The sequence below is a fragment of the Trypanosoma rangeli genome (assembly GCF_003719475.1).
Source record: "Trypanosoma rangeli strain AM80 chromosome Unknown Tra_15.4_contig_00018, whole genome shotgun sequence".
NCBI classification, from domain to species: domain Eukaryota; phylum Euglenozoa; class Kinetoplastea; order Trypanosomatida; family Trypanosomatidae; genus Trypanosoma; species Trypanosoma rangeli.
Genome location: NW_021705763.1, coordinates 21,732 through 39,037, shown reverse-complemented (window position 1 = coordinate 39,037; position 17,306 = coordinate 21,732). Strand labels below are relative to the sequence as shown.

At 48.6% G+C, this 17,306-nt stretch overlaps 7 protein-coding genes across 7 annotated transcripts, besides 10 other annotated features; all 7 read left to right on the top strand.

Moving 5' to 3' along the window:
* Positions 1–1,946: 1,946 nt before the first annotated feature.
* TraAM80_00957 (S-adenosylmethionine decarboxylase) lies at positions 1,947–3,059 on the top strand (the record flags this gene model as incomplete). The annotated part of the gene is made up of 1 exon (XM_029378015.1): positions 1,947–3,059. The coding sequence occupies one exon, from the start codon at positions 1,947–1,949 to the stop codon at positions 3,057–3,059; it is 1,113 nt and encodes a 370-aa protein (XP_029242102.1).
* Positions 3,060–3,491: 432 nt separating this feature from the next.
* On the top strand, positions 3,492–5,279 carry TraAM80_00956 (uncharacterized protein; the record flags this gene model as incomplete). Its single annotated transcript, XM_029378014.1, has 1 exon — positions 3,492–5,279. One exon carries the CDS (start codon positions 3,492–3,494, stop codon positions 5,277–5,279), a length of 1,788 nt encoding a protein of 595 aa, XP_029242101.1.
* A 296-nt stretch (positions 5,280–5,575) lies between these two features.
* Positions 5,576–6,742, top strand: TraAM80_00955 (putative RNA-binding protein; the record flags this gene model as incomplete). Its single annotated transcript, XM_029378013.1, has 1 exon — positions 5,576–6,742. One exon carries the CDS (start codon positions 5,576–5,578, stop codon positions 6,740–6,742), a length of 1,167 nt encoding a protein of 388 aa, XP_029242100.1.
* A 476-nt stretch (positions 6,743–7,218) lies between these two features.
* Positions 7,219–7,258: a microsatellite.
* A 496-nt stretch (positions 7,259–7,754) lies between these two features.
* Positions 7,755–7,785: a sequence feature (A-rich).
* A 68-nt stretch (positions 7,786–7,853) lies between these two features.
* Positions 7,854–7,929: a microsatellite.
* Positions 7,930–8,120: 191 nt separating this feature from the next.
* Positions 8,121–9,128, top strand: TraAM80_00954 (homoserine kinase; the record flags this gene model as incomplete). Its single annotated transcript, XM_029378012.1, has 1 exon — positions 8,121–9,128. One exon carries the CDS (start codon positions 8,121–8,123, stop codon positions 9,126–9,128), a length of 1,008 nt encoding a protein of 335 aa, XP_029242099.1.
* Positions 9,129–9,375: 247 nt separating this feature from the next.
* TraAM80_00953 (uncharacterized protein) lies at positions 9,376–11,340 on the top strand (the record flags this gene model as incomplete). The annotated part of the gene is made up of 1 exon (XM_029378011.1): positions 9,376–11,340. The coding sequence occupies one exon, from the start codon at positions 9,376–9,378 to the stop codon at positions 11,338–11,340; it is 1,965 nt and encodes a 654-aa protein (XP_029242098.1).
* A 63-nt stretch (positions 11,341–11,403) lies between these two features.
* Positions 11,404–11,421: a microsatellite.
* Positions 11,422–11,455: a microsatellite.
* A 21-nt stretch (positions 11,456–11,476) lies between these two features.
* Positions 11,477–11,542: a sequence feature (A-rich).
* Positions 11,543–11,798: 256 nt separating this feature from the next.
* TraAM80_00952 (tRNA (guanine-N(1)-)-methyltransferase TRM10) lies at positions 11,799–12,695 on the top strand (the record flags this gene model as incomplete). Its single annotated transcript, XM_029378010.1, has 1 exon — positions 11,799–12,695. One exon carries the CDS (start codon positions 11,799–11,801, stop codon positions 12,693–12,695), a length of 897 nt encoding a protein of 298 aa, XP_029242097.1.
* A 165-nt stretch (positions 12,696–12,860) lies between these two features.
* Positions 12,861–12,911: a microsatellite.
* A 126-nt stretch (positions 12,912–13,037) lies between these two features.
* Positions 13,038–13,089: a microsatellite.
* A 120-nt stretch (positions 13,090–13,209) lies between these two features.
* TraAM80_00951 (putative kinesin) lies at positions 13,210–16,587 on the top strand (the record flags this gene model as incomplete). The annotated part of the gene is made up of 1 exon (XM_029378009.1): positions 13,210–16,587. One exon carries the CDS (start codon positions 13,210–13,212, stop codon positions 16,585–16,587), a length of 3,378 nt encoding a protein of 1,125 aa, XP_029242096.1.
* A 110-nt stretch (positions 16,588–16,697) lies between these two features.
* Positions 16,698–16,746: a sequence feature (A-rich).
* Positions 16,747–16,852: 106 nt separating this feature from the next.
* Positions 16,853–16,899: a sequence feature (A-rich).
* Between the last annotated feature and the right edge of the window lie 407 nt (positions 16,900–17,306).

The following is a 17,306-nucleotide window of genomic DNA, read 5'->3' as shown; positions in this document are numbered from 1 at the left end:
CAAGAGGGTGGGGCGGAGGTGGAGCAAAGAGTCGAAGGGAACTCACGCGATGTACGAATTCAGCAGTGGGGGGAATTTTTATGATCGCATGCAAATCATTTATTAAGTAGTTTTTATTCTGAGCCGCACCAGGAGGAACAAGCGGGAAGAAAAAAGTAACAAAAAAAACAACAACATTATGTGCACAATTATTCGAAATGATCATCACAGAAGCAGAGGAGGGTGGGAGAGAAGATATTGTTTGGTGAAAAGGAGCCGCCGTGCACGTGTACGAGAGAAAAGTGCAGCGTAGAAAGGTTGAGAGAAAGAATACGAATTGAAGGAAAATAAAGAAAATGAAGAATTTGAATTTTCCACTAGTATAAGGCGAAATAGGTTGGGATCAATAGGAATATGCATGTGTAGTGGCATGCGGGGAAACGGTGAGGTGGAGAAGAGCCATGAAGCAGGAGATTCAGAAGGAACAAAAAAAGAAAAAAAAGGAGACTGAGAGACAAATAGATGGTATAGGAAGGACGATTTTGTGCTTGTGTGTGAGCAATGGGGCGATGCTTCGTGTGGAAGGAAGGAACATCAGGCAACCAACAAAAAAAAAAGACGACGGAAGTAATATCTGCCTTGTCTCGCCCGTATATGCACGCACACACATGCATACGTACAGAGAGCGAGATAGAGAAGGAGAGAGGGATGCTCTTATTTTTTTTTTTACATATTTTCTCTGATTTGCTCCTGGTGTTGTCTTTCTTTTGGATTCTCTGTCGCTTCATATCCTGTACCCGCCTCAACCGCTAAAAGAAACACGTGGACGTGTGCATGTGTGGGCATGCATGAAGGCATAAAAATATGTATTTGGCTCCGCAACACGTGTGAGCCGAACAAAACTTGTTTTGTGATACGTGCATGTGGTTGCGTGGGAAATTGCGTACATATCTGGTTGACTGCGTTTGGTTTGTGTTTTTCGTTGTTTCTTATGTGAGGATGACCGCAGTCACCCTCTCTCCCTTTTTGTTGTTGGTGTGTGTGTTTTTTTTGTTTTACATTTCCCTGTGTGCGTTTTTTTTTTTTGGTTTGGTTTTCCTTTTTTGTTGAGTTTTTTTTTTGTTTTAGACACTACGTGCTGCCGCGGCATTGCCCGTTAACACATCCATGTGTTAATGGATATATGCAACAACGCAGTACGGAGGATAGGCGAGGATTCAGCGGAGGTGGGTAAGAGGAAGGTGGTAGCCGTACAAGGCACGTGATTCCTACGGGGAAGTTATCTAAAAAAAAAACTGAAAGAAAAAAATCCTGGTTCTTTTTCCCTTTACACTGCGTTTATGTCTTATGGGGAGGTAGCTGCCTTGCGGTGCTTGGGCCATCTGCAAATTACTTGCTCTGTACGACGCATGTGCCCCAATGTACTGGGCTTAACGGGATGATGAAAAGAAGGACGGAAAAAAGAAGGTTTTTGTGAAGGCAGGTAAAGTTGAAAATGCAAGGAAACAACGACCGAGGCTGAAGGAAAAAAGTGGGAAATAACAGAGACGCACGTAACGCTAATGGAGCGATTTATTGATTCTCGTATTTTCCCTTTTATACAACTGTTTTTGTATCACAAGTGGTGATGTGGGAAGGAACATGTGTCTATTATGGAGGGGGAAAAAACGAACGAGGTGCAGTTTGTTGTAAAGTTGCCCATTTGCACTACTCGCTACCGGTACATGGGGAAGTGGGTGGTATACATGTGTTTCCTTGGGTTTGTCTTTCTCTGCTTTGTGTTTTTCTCGTTTTCTTTCTGCCACTCAAATTGTGCTTTAGGGTGCACTCGTGTTCTCGTTGCTTGCGGCAGCGAGGCATATCTTGTGGGTCTTGGCGTTGCATGCCATTGCAAACATCCGGCCGCTTCGTGTGAGTTAATTTTTTTTTTTTTGTTGAGTGTACGCGCTTGTGTGTCTGTAAGCATCATGCCTGGCAGCAAGGACCCCTTCTCATTGATGGCCATGTGGGGCTCCGTGAGGAGCTACGACCCAAAACAGGGGGCTAATTTTGAGGGACCGGAGAAGCGTCTGGAGGTCATCATGCGGTTCCTTGACGAAACCCACGTGGATGGTCTCTATGCCGTTGGCGATGAGGTGTGGACAGTTGTAGTAGGCTCATTAAATGCTCAAATTGTATCTAAAGAAAGTAATGAGTTTATTCGCTCTTATGTGCTCACGGAAAGCTCGCTATTTGTCATGCGGGACCGTATAATTTTGATTACATGTGGCACAACGACTCTGCTTCATGCGGTTCCTTACGTTTTGGAGGTGGTTAGTAATGTGCGCGGGGAGGTGGAATGGGCCTCCTTCATGCACAAAAACTACAGCTTCCCGTGGGAGCAGAAGGGGCCTCATCTTTCCATGGCAGAGGAGTTCAACAGTCTAAGGACGTACTTTCCAGCAGGCAGACCTTTTATATTTGGTCCAGTAGACAGTGATCATTACTTTCTGTTTGTCTACGATGACATCATTCGTCCAAGCGCGACGGAAAATGATACACAGTTAAGTATGACAATGTACGGCCTCAACCGTGCGCAGACGAAGCATTGGTATTCCGATAGGTTTATTTCGACAGGCCCGGAGACAGCCGCTATCCGCCGGGCTACATCGCTGGACAGGGTGGTAGATGACTCATGGAAGGTGCATGACTTGCAATTTGAGCCTTGTGGGTATAGCGTGAACACCATCCGTGGTGCGGAATACCAGACAATTCATATCACACCAGAAGATCACTGCTCATTTGCCTCTTATGAAACGAATACGCCCGTTGCCAATTACGCGGAGCGGATAAGCACAGTGCTGGGTGTTTTTTCCCCACAACGTTTCTCAGTGATTGTCTTCCTTGACCCCGATAGTGCTGTCGGAAAGATGTACCAGCGAGGGGAGAACGTTGGGGTGGAAGCTGAGTACTTCCCAGAATATGAGCTGCAAAATCGTACTGTCAATGAGTTTACTCCAGGCTGTGTTGTGCTAAAGATGAATTACACAAGGAAAACAACAGACACCGAGGCAATTTCCACTTCCGCTGTGGAAGCGTAGGATGAGACAAACTCGTCTTCATGTATTGAACAGAAGAGGAGGCTGTCGTTGGTTGAGGAGGAGAATCGTAGTTGCACCATTGGCTACTGTACGCGGTTGCTAGGGTCGTGGTTGGTATTCCAGTACCTCTTATTTCCTTATGCCTTTGCAACAGCTCTGTGGTGAGGGCTTGCAATTGTAAACACAACGAAAAAGAAAGTGAGACTTTGTTACGAAATGAAACGAGATAAACGTCGATGTGGTTGTAGCCTTCGGTTTCCGGCTTTATTTGTTTATGCATGTGTGTTTTTACTTTTTCTGAGGGGACTCCGAGGGGGAGAGAGAGCGGGAGAGTCGTCAACATCAACGAAAGGCCAAAATTATTGCATATGTTTATTTTACTTCTTTTTACCTTGCTGGCAGCCTTGCAAGCAGAGGAAGGGTGTGACCCTCATGTGGCGTTTGAGTCTCTTGCGGCGGGCGGCCGCTGTGGGTGGAAGAGCGCAGCCGTCTAGCTCCCCCTCACGTCCGTATCACCGCGTGCTCAAGATGCTGCAGGTTGGGGGTGAAGGACTTCCTGCGGCAATGGGTGTTTTTGAACAGTTTCGAGCCTTTTACCGGCATGTCATGGCAGAGAGGGCGGCTTCAGGGACACCAATGAGACCGGTTGAGGAATTTTGTGGTGCCTTGGAGGATGTGGAGCCTTTCGCGGTTGTCATGATGAAAGTTCTTTGCGATCTTCAGAAGATGGAGGAACTCCGTTTTCTCTTTGCGCAGTGTGTGCTAGAGCTTCACGCACCGTCGATTGAGTTGTTCAACGTGTACCTGCTTGCCATCTCACTGACAGATACCTTTAACCAGTACGAGATTGAAAATGTTGTGGAGGCTATGCGCAAAAAATCTGTCAGTCCTGATGTGGTGACGCGGCTTTCGCTATTTATTTTGTACATGCGTTTGGGGCAGGACTACTCGGTGTGGTGGCCGGAGATACGGGACGAGGTGATGAGCATCGCGAAGGCCGAGCGGAAGGGCCAATACCCACTTCTTGAAGTGCGGTTGCAGCATTGCTTTCAGACGATGCTTCGTTTGCATCACGATGTGGCCATGATTCAGGAATGCTTCGACCTATTGAAGCTCGTTGACAGGCAGAGACTCTCGTCTCGGCTCCTGCTGCCGTACATGCTGCTTAGCGCCAATAATGCGGCGGCACCGCCTTCGACAACAGTTAAGTTAATACAACTTCTGGAAGCAGCGTGGAAGCTGGAAACGCCCACGTCAGAGGGTACTTTCCCACGGTCTATTTCTGAAGTCACCGAGGTGGAAGCGTTGAGTGGGAACTTAGCTGACCCCGTATTAAACAATGAACTCACCGCACTGAAACTTATGGCCAAGTGTGCCAAATGGGGAGATGTGGCATCTGCCGCCTATCTTCGAGAATACCTTGGTAAACACCCCGGCATTATATCCCCAACAAACCAACTGACAGTATCATTACTTTCCCTGGAGGCCGCTTCACGGGGTAGGAAGCTGAAGGAGGCGCTGACCGTGCTAGAGGATGAAGTGCCGGAGATTCACTCTCAACCAGGTCCCCGACCAAAATTGTTTCTGGAGTCGAGAAAAGTGACGCTGCTCAACGCGGACCCAATCATGACGCTAGTACGCTTTGTTGCGTTGGGCGGAGCAAGTGTGGAGGAGGGGTTGGCCATTTTGGAAGAGCGACGGGAGGCTGGTTGTGAGGTGAGTCACAAGTCTCTTAATGTGCTCATGGAAGCTGCTGCGCTGCTGAAGGATGAGGGAAAGGCATCCATGGTGTTTGCCGCCTTTGAGAGTCTTGGGGCACAGCGAACTGCTCGTACGTTTTTGCTTCTACTTCGTTCCTTGCGTGACGCGGCGAGTTCGGTGGCGCGACTGCCAGACGCTTTGGTGGAGATGTCTGATTTGGGCATTGAGCTTTCACGCGATTTTCTTCGTGGGGGACTTGAGCTAGCAATTGACGCACAGGACGTTTTCACTGCGATGCAGATGGTTGGGTACCATGAACAAAAGTCCCTCTCTATTGAGAGTAAGCTGTCGATACGTCTTATGCAGCTGCTTTGTCTCGTTGTGGACGTGGAAAGTGTTCGGAGACTCATTGCGGTGTTAAAGGCAACTGAATCACCTGTTGACTCTCGAAGCGTTTCATTGTGTGTGGCTACCTTTAACAAGTGGGCAATCCCCTGTGACGATTTGCATGCTCTATAGTCGTCTTCATTGGTTTTCCTAGGTGTTGCTCGAATTGCAAGTTCTTTTTCTTACGCTTCTTCTGTTGTTGTTGTTGTGGCATATGGTGTCGGTGCGCTTGTTTATATAAATATAAGCTCATTGCTCGCACCACAATATTTGTCGTCGCACTGAGGTCAGCTGCTTCGGTACATAACATATTTGTCTAATGCCTTATTTTTTCTGCGTTTACTCCTTTTTTTCTCTGTATGCCGCGTGCTGCTCCGGTGTTGACAGTGTAGGTACGCTACTCCTTCGCCAAGCAACAACCCGAAGTTATGCCCACACCTCAGGAAGTTGCCTGCCAGTTTATCCCGGCGTTCTTTGAACGCCTCGCATCTAACCCTGCAGATGTCGCCGAAATGTACGACTCGAACTCGTCCTTAACAATCGTAGACTTCGTGTACGGCACAACTGAAGTCCGAAATGGGGACGTTCCTCGGGCCGTAGAACAGTGGTCCCAGATCCTTCAGGGGCACGAGATGTGCGTGGAGAACTACTCTGCCGTCCCCTTGTACGGTGGTATAAGCGTGTACGTGACTATGTTTGCTGACTCTAAAACGACCCGTCACTACTTCCAGTTCGTGAACATTCTTGAGTCGTACAACACTGGTGCTTACGGCTCGGAGGCGTACTTTATCCGCCACCAGATTGTGATGCGTCTCGGTTCCGCCGAAAAGGAGCAGCCAGAGCCCGAGGTCAAGCCTCAACCAGAGCCGAAGTTAGAAGTGTCTTCTGAGCCAGTTGAAGCGACTGTGGCGCCCGCATGCCCGTCAGCCGTTGAGGAGGAAGGGAATAAAGAACAGTCGCAACCCAAGAAGGATGCCACCATGGAAGTTCCTGAAGCAGCAGCAGAAGTAACAAGCGAGGAAAAGACGGCTGCAGATGAGCCGGCAGCCGCAGCTCCTGTGCAGCGTCAGCCGCCAGCAACGTCGTCAAAGCCGAAGTCGTGGGCTATTCTTGCCAGCGCTCAGCCGAAGGGAGAACAGCGCCAGCCACTGAGGGTGGTTGTTCCAGAGAACGGTGGAAATGCTGATGCCGCTGAGGTCAATGCTCCTGTAAAGCCGACCCAGACAGAGCAACGGCATGTAGCATCCTCTTCTGCTGCGGCTGCAGGGGCCCAGAAGTCTTCTGCTAAGGCCCCTCGTCCTCCCGCAGCGCCTATTGGTGATCGCCTGATGTTCAACATCGATTATGCAGTTTCAGATGAGGAGATTAAGACGGCCTTTGGTCCGTTGGCTGCTCATATTGTCTCCCTCCGCAACAACTCTGCTAATGGCCACGTCTTCCTTGACTTTTCAGACAAAGAGAACATCATGGATGTTCTTAAGGCCAACCCCCCGACAGGTCGGTACACGCAAGACTCGTGTGAACATTTACCGTCAGAGGACGAGGCAGTAGGGAAGGGTGTAGGGAGTACACCTTTCACAAAATCCATGGAGTGAGAGCGTGTGCATACGTGCGCGTGAGTGTGTACATTTGAGCGTTTATGGCCGCCGCGGTGTCCGATGATTCCTGTGCGAAGGCGTGTGAATAGCGCAACAAAACAAAAAAAAAGAACAGCAGAAAGTAACAACACAGGAAGAACGGTAGGGCAGGTACGAGCAGCAGTGGTGTATGGTGTTTCAAACAGAAGGTATGCACCTGCCCTTCGGCCCGCCGCTAAGCAGGTTTCCCGTGCGTGAGTGCCGGACATGTGCGCTTCGCACGTGTCCCGGGGCACGAGATGGGGGAATATCGTCACACACACAGGCGGGGAAGGGGAAGACGCAGCAAAAGGGGGAAAAAACGGTCTGTGACAAGCGCAGGCGGGTGAGGCACGCACACACTTCCATCCCCACCCCCCACCCTATGCAGTGCACGGGAGTAGGAATCGTGGGGAAAATTAACACAATTGAAACAGGTGGTGGTGGGGGGTACAAAAACAAAAAAAAACGAAAGACAACCAAACAAACAAAAAAGTAGTGAAGCGACAGGAGAAAATGCAAGCAGCAACAACAACAAAAAGAAGAAGAGTAATTTTATACCGCATTAAATGGAGGAGTGAGACACGTTTTTAATGAGCGGCTCAAGGAAATAATCGAGAGGCGCCAATATTTATTTTAGAAAGAAAAATTGCAGGCAAATGCCAGTGAGGAAAAAAAAAAAGAGATGGGGGTGTGGGGAAAAGAGCAGGACAAAAAAGCCTAACTAAAAGTGGTACGGGTGGGCAAAGAAAAGAAACATAAAAACGTGGAGTAAACTTAAAGCAACTCAAAAAAAAAAAAAACTTTTGAAAATTACATAAAAAAAAACGTTCCTTTGAGTCCACCACTCCATTTACATTATAAAATATAAGAAACAAAAGCGGGAAAAGCACACAAAAAGCCGTAAAAAGGCCATTGCTGTGTACGGACACAGATAAACTTGGGAGAGAAATAATGAGAAGAGGACAGGACGAATGAGGAAGGAGCTTACTTCTTTGCTTTTTCTCTTTCGTTTTCTATTTGCTCTCTACACAAGGGCCGATGTATGCATATACTGGCGTATATAGCTGTATGCATGTGCTTGCATTTATGTATGTCAGTGTGTGTGTTTTTTGTGTCTTGATTCCTTTCTTTTTGTCATGCTTGTGTGTATGTGTGTGTGTGTGAGCTTGCATGCGCATGGTGTCTGTACCGAAAAAGGGGGAAAAAAAGAAAATAAATACTTTTTTTGATATTTGTGTGTCAATGCAGCTTCTCCCCCATGTGATTTTTCCTTTCTCTTTTTTAAAGGCTGTGTGGCTGTGCTTACTGCATTTTAAAGAGAGAGCGAGAAATTGGTATTATCCGAGACAACATCATGTCAAAGCTTCCAAAGAAGGTTGTTCTTCGCGTTCCTGCAACGACAGCGAATTTGGGTCCAGCATATGATGTTCTTGGCATGGCTCTTTCTATCTTTATGGAGGTTACGGTGGAGTACGCGGATGCATTCTCATTACATCTTGAGGGTGATGGAAGTGAGCATATACGCACCGATCGAGAAAATTTGTTGGTGAAAGCGTGTGAACGTGCTTTTGAGTATGCACAGAAGGAAATGCCTCCCCTGAAGTTCCTCGTGAAGAGCAATATTCCGTTTGGCTGTGGGTGTGGATCTTCTTCTGCCGCCGCGGTAGCGGGATTTGTTGCTGGGATGAAACTTTGTGGGCTCTCATTGGAAGAAGAAAAGGAGGAGGCTATTCTGCAAGTGATCGCCGAGTTTGAGGGTCACCCCGACAATGCAGCTCCTGCACTTTATGGGGGTATTCAGCTGGGGTACAAGGATAATACGGGTCGCTTCTTAACTCATCGAGTTCCCACAGCAACATTCTTTTCAGTCGTCTTATTTGTCCCAAAGGATAAAATGAAGGTGAATACACACGCAACCCGCGATCTGATTCCAAGTACTGTTTCACTTGAAGACGCTGTCTTTAATGTTTCTCGCGCCTCTGTTCTTGTGCTGGCATTCTGCACCGGAAACCTTGACCTACTAAAGTGTTGTGATGACAAACTGCATCAGCAGCAACGAGCTGATGCTCTTTTTCCTCATTTCCGCCCCTGTGTTAATGCAGCTATGGCTGCTGGCGCCCAGTACGCCTTCCTTTCGGGTGCCGGACCTACAGTCTGTGCGTTCGTAAGTGGCCAGTATGGTGATCCCTTGATTGATCCAAGAAGCAAACACAATGCTGAAACTGTTGCTGATGCCATGCTTCAAGCGGCAAATGCAGTGGGTATACCTGGCCGCGTTATACTTACACGCCCATCCGAGCAAGGGGTCCATCTCGTTGGAGTGACATCCATTCGACCTGAATTTGAGTACATATCGATTTGAGAACCCATTAGGATAGTTCGTTGTTTTTTTTAGGTTTTTATTTTCGTAATTTTGTTTAGCTCTTTTTTTTCCTTTTTTTTTTGTTGTTATTGTTTGTTTTATGAAATCCTTTTTTTTTTTTTTTTGGCATCTTTGGGCCACTGGCTGGTCGCTGCTTTAAACCACTTAAAGTATGTCTTTTATCTCGTCCGCTTTTGTTTTATGCCTGCACAGATTGTGGGAAGAGCTCTGGTGAGAAAGGAGCAGCATGAAGGTTGTGGCACCTCGTGTGGGACCGCCCGCTAAGGGACGCTGCGCCCTCGAGGGCGAGCATGCTCGCGAGTCAGGCAAGAACATGGGGGAGGTGGAAAAAAGGTCACGCGCGTTGGAACGGCAGCTGAGGGTGTTGCTAAATGAGCGCGAAGACCACCTGGATGCTTTGGAGGAAATGCAGCGAGCGGCTCGAAGCTCACAGGTGGAGGTTGAACAGCTGAGGGAGGAGCTTCGAATAAAAGTTGCTGAGGTGGAGGAGGTGCGACAGAGGGCCAGCAAAGAAGCTTTGTGGCTGGTGAAGAGCGAGTGGTATGACAAACTTGACGATCTGGCAAGGAACAACACGGAACTTTTTCGCGAGGTGAATCTTCGGGACAACCACATTGCGGAGCTCCAGCAGCAGGTGTGCGAATTCAACAAGGTAAAAAACAAAGATGCCTCGTTGCCTGAAAAAGTCACAGTACTGACGGCGGAGCTCTTGCGTCGGGAAAAACTAATGGGTGAAAAAGACGCTGTGCTTTACGCCTACGAAGCGCGTCTGGAGCGGGCGGAGCGGGCGACCCTCAGTGCACTGGAGTCGCAGTGCAAGGTGGAGACTCGGGTTTGTGAGCTTTTGAGAGAGCGGGTTGAACATCTGCGGGCATTGACGTCGTTGTCTGCACGAAATGAAGAACTTGAAGCATGCTTGGCAAAGGACATGCCGTGTGGTTCAGGTGTGAGCGATACGGTGGTGCACGTGTCAGAGCAGCCCATTGATATGTGTGAGGAGACGGGGACGGATATCGGTCAGTTGGGGAAATGTGAGTCTCTGGTCAGCCTTCTTATGTTCCGTCTTGCCGCCAATGAAGCCCAGATGCAGTTGAGAAGTCGACTTCTAAAGTGGGTGGCATTTGCGCTTCAGAAGAAGAGTGCAGAACTGCGGAATAGTAAGACCGGGGCCCTCGTCTTTTCGGCCTCCAGTGCCTCGTTAAGGTACGCCTCGGAAATAAATGGCAGTGACGTTTGCTTGGCGGAGGAGGAAGTAACAATGTTACAAAGGGAGGCGCAACCTTGCGAAGAGACGCGTGAGCAGCTGCAGATTGCCCGAAACGAATTGAAAGTGCAGCGGGAGGAGTATGAATGGAAGGAAAGGGCGTACAAGGAGAGAGAAGACAATCTCTTGAAAAAGATTGAAACACTCTTGCAGCAACGGACCCGGGAGCCGACAGAAAAGGTTTGTGCGGCAAGTGAGCAGTCGGTCCGCCCGAATTCGTCTAGTTGCACGAGTGCTGAAGGCCCGTTATCAGAGGCCAAGGTGAACTCGAATTCCGTCACTCCCCAAAGTTTGTCCGATGCCTTTTTGACACAAAACGAACTGGCTCCAGGTGGTATGAGTGTAACTGAGGAGGAGAAGGAAAAAGCTGAGAAGGCTCTCTCGAGCGCTGTTGAGAGTCTTACTTTGCTGCAAGACAAATCAGAGATTAATGCCATTATCACAACGCTTCTTTCTTTGCATCGAGAAGGGCTTGAGGTGTGGCGTAGGAAAGCGTTATTGGCGGAACAGCGAGTGGAGAACTGGGAGGCAGCATTTTCTACGCTATCAGTTTTCCTTCAGGGAAGCATACTTCCCTACGTGCTCGTGCTGGATGAGATGTACGCCACTGCCGTGACAGATAAAATGAATCTGTTTGCCGAGGCCACCTGCTGCATAACAGGAGAAGCTTCCACTAACATGTACGAGGTGCGTGGGTGCGCTCTGAAGGTCAGCAGAGAATTTATCATGTTGAAGTACTGGGGTAACTGGCGACTTTCTCTGGAGGCTTCCCGGTTGGTTAGGTTGAGGGAAAAGGCAACCCGAACGATGTCTTCCATGGCTGAGCAATATGAGCAGCTGGGGGCTATCACTCAACGTGCAATGACGCGAATAAAAGATCTCGAGGGATCTTCGGGTGACACCCGTACTGTTGTCGCAGGTGTGTAGGAGCGGTGTCGCATTTTGTTACTTGGACGCGCCATGCACCGTTTCCGCCATACATGCAACGCATCTCTCTCTCTCTCTCTCTATATATATATATATATATATGTATATATGTATAGTGTCATCAATTCTTGTGTCGTTTTTTTTAATTTTAATTTTCATTTTGATTTTTTATTATTATTGTTATTATTTTTTGAGTTTTGTTGCTGGCAGGGGCGGGATACTCTGTTTGTTTGATTATCGCCTCTTCCGTTACCTGCGCGGCGGCTGCGGCCCCATGACGTGGTGTGGGCAGAAGGATTCTGCAAAACTCGTCATTGGTAGTTGTTTCCCACGTCACTTCGTCCTGAGGGCGACACTGTTTTGTTGTCCTCAGTGGTGAAACTGGGTCTACGGCAAAATGCGCATCCAGCGACGCTCTCTTGTACTTTGCCTTAGCATCATTTTTTTTTTTTTTAGCCATGCTGACCAAGGGTGAGGAAGAAGGGGTCTCTAGTTCCCCACTGCATCTGCAGATAAAAAAGGGGACGTGGACGGCGGAGCAGCAGTCCGCTTACTGGCAAGTAAAAAAGGCGGAGCGGAGGCGTCGCAGCAAAGAAGCTGCCGCACAACGACGTGAGGCGCAACAGATGGAGTGGGAGGAGCTTGACGACAAGGAGCGAGAACGTCGACGTGCGGAGGCGATCATAGTTCACGAGCGACGACGAGCTGTAGAGGCAAAGGAGCATGCGATGCGTGAGCTGCACCTCTCCAACGTGTCTCTCCCGTTGTTGGTGTTTGACCTTAGCTTTGCCTGGTGCATGACGGCTGCCGACTGCCGCAGCACAGTGTCGCAGATAAAGTTTAGCTACAGTGTATTGCGGCGGCATACCTTTCCGATGCGTCCCGTGGTCACATCTATTGGTGGTCAGGAGACAATGGACACGAGTGCGCATGGCGAGTTATTACGCACGCTGTGTGACTTTGAGGGGTTCCGTCGCTATCCTCTACCTATTCATGAACAACACTGGTCCACTCTGTACAAGAGAGAGGACGTGGTCTTTTTGACGGCGGACACGGAAACTGTGCTAGAGCGCCTGGAGCCTAATACTGTATATGTTGTTGGCGCTTTTGTGGATCACAATGCGCGGAAATTTCTCACTAGAGATGCTGCAAGGCGTCATGGCGTACGTATGGCCCGCCTTCCACTAGAAGAATCTATTGAAGTGGGTAACCGCTGCAAAGTTCTTACGGTGAATCACGTGGTGGAGGTGCTATGTCGATATGCCGACTGTGGTGACTGGCGTAGGGCATTTGACGTGCTGCCGACAAGGCGGGCGAAGCTGACCCAACAAAAACGTTCTCACTCCTCAGCTTAAGTGAGTAGTTTTTCCTTGGGAAAGGATGGTGCTGTGTCGGTTGAGAACAGTGACGGATGCCACGGTGATGTGATGCCGCTGACATGAAACGAAGGAGGGAGCTGGTGGTGTGAACGGATGTCTTCTACAGACCACAGCCGGAAATTGCCATGAAGAAACAGAAGTAACAACCACCACAACCTCCGAGAAACAAAAAAAAAACAACAACAACAAGAAAGAAATGTTGCTATTGTGTGTTGTGGTCCTGTGTAAATTAATGGCGTGAATGTTACTATTTTCTTTTTGTTTTGATTTGACTCTTTCTGGCTTTTGGGTTAGATTCTTGTTACGCTTGCGTTCACTACACACACACAAACAGACAGACCGACAGACAGACAGGCAGATATACGCACAGTTAAACGTATACAGAAAGCATAACAGAAAAAAGTGACAGCGTGCAAGTTGAGCTCAGAGTGAAACAAGAGCAACGGCAAGAAGATAACTTAAACTTGTTGTTTCTGTTTTACTTTCAGAAATGGCCGATCAGAGTGATGTGGCGGCCCCGGTTGAGGACACCATCGAACAAGCCGCGGATTCGCTCAAACCACTAAAGGCGGATGATGTGAAGGAACCCAAAAAGGGACTGGATAAATCCACCGAGGAACCGACTCAGAACCTGAATCGGTGCCTTGTCTACTGCAGATTGCGCCCAGCGAACAAAACCGATTTTCGGGGCGGAGGATCAAATTTGGTATCAGTGGAGGGCAAAGACATTGCTTTGAAGGGCGAGCGTCGATACGCTTTTGACGGAACATTTGATCAGGACAGCACACAGGAGCAGATCTTCGACTCTGTCGCCGTGCCGTGTATTGAACACGCGTTTAATGGTTTTTGTTCGGCACTGATGTGTTATGGCCAGACAGGTACAGGAAAGTCTTTTACTATGTGCAACACAACCCCTGGCAATGAGGGAATTATCCCTCGGGCGGCACGATATATTTTTGAGAAGCTAGAAGCTTCTTCAGGACGTAACTACGAAATTGTCGGGCGATTTGTGCAGATATACCGCGACAACCTCGGTGATTTGATGGTGAGTTCAGGCAAAGAGCGGGTGGAGGTTCGATTTGATGATGACGAGGGCATTGTATTTATGGGGTGCACCTCCCGTGTTCTCTCCACTCCGCAGGAGTTTATGCAATTTTACCGCACCGGAAACGAGCGCCGTGTTGTGACGGCAACAGCAATGAACCCGGAGTCGAGCCGTGGACACACCGCGCTGATGATTAATATTTCTTCTGAGGACCCCGATGACCCTGCGGGGGGTAAAATGCGGGGTAAAATTACGTTTATTGACTTGGCGGGTTACGAGCGCTTTAGTAAGACCGGTATCACCAGCGACAACCCAATCATGAAGGATGAAGCAAAATGCATTAATGCTTCCCTGTTGGCTTTGGGGCACGTTGTCACGGCCTTGTCTTCTGGTTATCAACATATTCCGTGGCGAGACTCAAAGCTCACTCGTATTTTGCAGGACTCCATCGGTGGTAGAAGTCGCACCTCCATTATTCTTACTGTTGGACCAAGCACTGATCATCTTTATGAGACCACCAACACCCTCCAATTTGGCCTGCGTGCAATGTCGGTGAAGGTGTCAGCCAAGAAATCCATTGTGGTGAACTATGAAAAGCTGGCTCGCAATCTGCAGACATTGCTGGATGAGAAGGAAGAGCAGATCGCTTTGCTTGAGGTACAGATTGCTGGACGCGACGCTGAGCGGGCGGAGCTAATGGAGCGGTACAACGAACAGCGAGCGGAGCTTGATTTGCGATATGAGAAGGATATGGCGAAGTTGGTGGCAAAGAACGCATCCCCGGAGCAGATACAGTACCTGAACGAGGTGTACAAGGTGGAGGTTGAGAACCTTCACGAGCAGCGGGATGAAGAGATTAAGTATAAGGAGGAGGTGCACTCGAAGGAAATTACGAAACTTGTTCGTCAACAGGCGGAACAGGAGGCGAAGCGCCGGGCTGAGATGAAGTTGGCGCAAGAGCGCATCATTGAGGACTTCCAGAAAAAACTTGACGATGCACGGCAGGGGAAGAATGAAGACATCGTTGATGTCTTGCGTCAGCTGACTGAAAAGGACTCGCTACTGGCCAGTCGAGCTAACGACACCGCCAGGCTTCATGAACATATTGAGGTTTTGACGGAACAGATCAAGGAGATGGGTGGGACACCAGTCGAGGAGGCCGTCTTCCCAGAGACCTTCATTGATGTTGGCCAGGTTGAGGAAATCCAACAGCAGCTGGGGGCTGAGTTGGAGTGGCACCGTGAGAAGGAAGCTCAGCTGTATGCCGAGGTTGAGCGACTTTCAAAGATTTCTTCTGATCGTGTAGAGGAAATCAACAAGTTACACGATGAGAATACGCAACTGCGTCAGTACCTTACCAAGAGTGGTGTTGAGCTCTCTGAAACCGATGACGTAACAAAGTTTTTGCGTGAGAGACGCGCCAGGATGGTTGACAGCAGTGAAATGGAAACGCTTCGTGTCACTATGCAAGCTGACTTGGATGAATCGAGGGCTCAAAATGCGGAACTGACGAGAGAGGTGGAACGCCTCAAAGAAGAGCGTGCGCAGCAATCTCTTCCAATGACTGCACGCATCTTTGGCACGGCGCGTGGCTCTGGGGGCACGGCGCGTAGCTCTGGAGGCCCGGGGCTGGGAATTCCCCCGCTTGCTCCTCCCCTGGCCTCGGGGCGTGGCGCCAGTCAACTACGTCAGTATTTCTTGTCAGCTGACGAGACGAGGACGGCAGAACTCGCGTCCCAAGCAGATGCCTCAAAAAAAGCAGTAAAACAGTTGTCCGATCAATTGACGTTCAGTATACAGGAAAAAAATTCTCTGCAGGAACGCATTCGGAAGCTGGAAGAAGAAATGACGGCTAATGGTTTGGTCGTTTCGCAACCGTATGTACCCCCAATAAAGTTGGGTGCTTCTGCTCTGCCACCTGCGCCTTCTCTTGCGATTTCCTCTGTGCCAGGGGTAACGCCCGATGCCGATCTTGATGTACTACTTAAAGTGAAAGATGCGGAGGTGGACGAAATCATGGAGGTAATTGAGCGTCAACAGTACCTGTTGACAACTGCCCGGGCCAACGATGAACGTTACCAACACGTGATAAACATTCTTCAACAGTTGATTGATTCGGCAGAACTGCCGCGTCCAGAATTGCAGAGCATCCCTTCGCCGGTGGACTCTATTGCGATGGACGACTATATGAACATACTACGGGCACTACGTGAGAGTGAGAGAAAAATGGCTCTTCATCTCATAGAACGAGATGGTAAGAATTCTGTTGGGATGGAGGCACTTCTTGAGGAAAAGGATCAGGAGCTCCAACTCAAGGATGAACTCGTTATTGGACATGCGTCCAAGATGCAGTTTGTGGCCAAAGTCTGCATTCGCCTGAAGAACCAGTTGGAACGTTTGGGTATCATACCTTGTTGTCAACTACCCGACTCCTATAAGGAATTGATTGAGCAAGAGAGACTTGAGATGGAGGATCAAATAAGGGTTCAAAATGACCTTGAACAGCAACTTCTCTTGGAAGCGGAAGAAAAGAAACGTTTGACACAGGTGCTCCGGTCCATGCAGGATGAACGTGAGAGGGACTCCGATGTCATGCGTCGCGTTCAACAGCGCTGCAAGGAGGCACAGGAAAAGGAGATGTATGCCTCGGAAGCTCTGTCTCGGCTCACGCGAGAAAAAAGTGTGAAGGAGAAGGTGCTCGAGGAATCGATGCGGACGGCAGCAATGGAGATTTTGGAGTGTAAGATGCACTTGAGCGAAGCAAAGGAACTTGAAAACACAAGAGGTGTTGGACGACTTCTCAAATTGTTATTTCGTCGTTGACTCCCTATTGCACGATGACCTCTCTGCGTTTGCTTCATATTTACTGGCTGATGTTAGGTGGCTTTGTGGGGTCTACTTTCAATTTCGCTTTTGTTTTTTCGAGCCAAACGTTTTTTTTTTTTAAATTATTTGGCTGCATCTTTTTTTTTTTTTGTTATTGTCAAGCTGCAATGTAGGGAAGGGAAACAGAAACCGTAGCTTAATGTTTTCTGATTATTTTATGTGATGAAAAAACATGTACTTGTGCCTTGCAGCAGTTTTCGGATTTTTCTTTTTTTTCTGTTACTACTTTATATTTCTTTTTTTTTATTTGGAGCATATTCGTGCGATGAGACGGGTCCCCAAGTCTCATTTCTCACGCAAACTGAGCTCAGTCGTTTGCATTCCCCGCACTCTCTGCACGTATTCTGCGGATGGGTGGGGGGACGATGAGGAAAAGATACTGCGAGCGTTTTTATGTGCTGCATGTGTGTTCTTCTTTATACCTTTGTTTTTTGTCCCGCGTTGCGTTTTTTTGTTTTGGGTTCCCTTCTCAACAACTTGCGTGTGTGCTGCCAAGCCACGTACTTGTTTTGCTCATCCGAGAGGAGGAAATACGGCTCGTGGCGACGTGGACTGCATGCATATTTGGGGCCAGCGAGTGGAGGGAGTGAAAAGGAAAAAAAAGACGTATCAGTGACACAAAAAAAAAACGACACACAAAAACAAAAACGAACAAA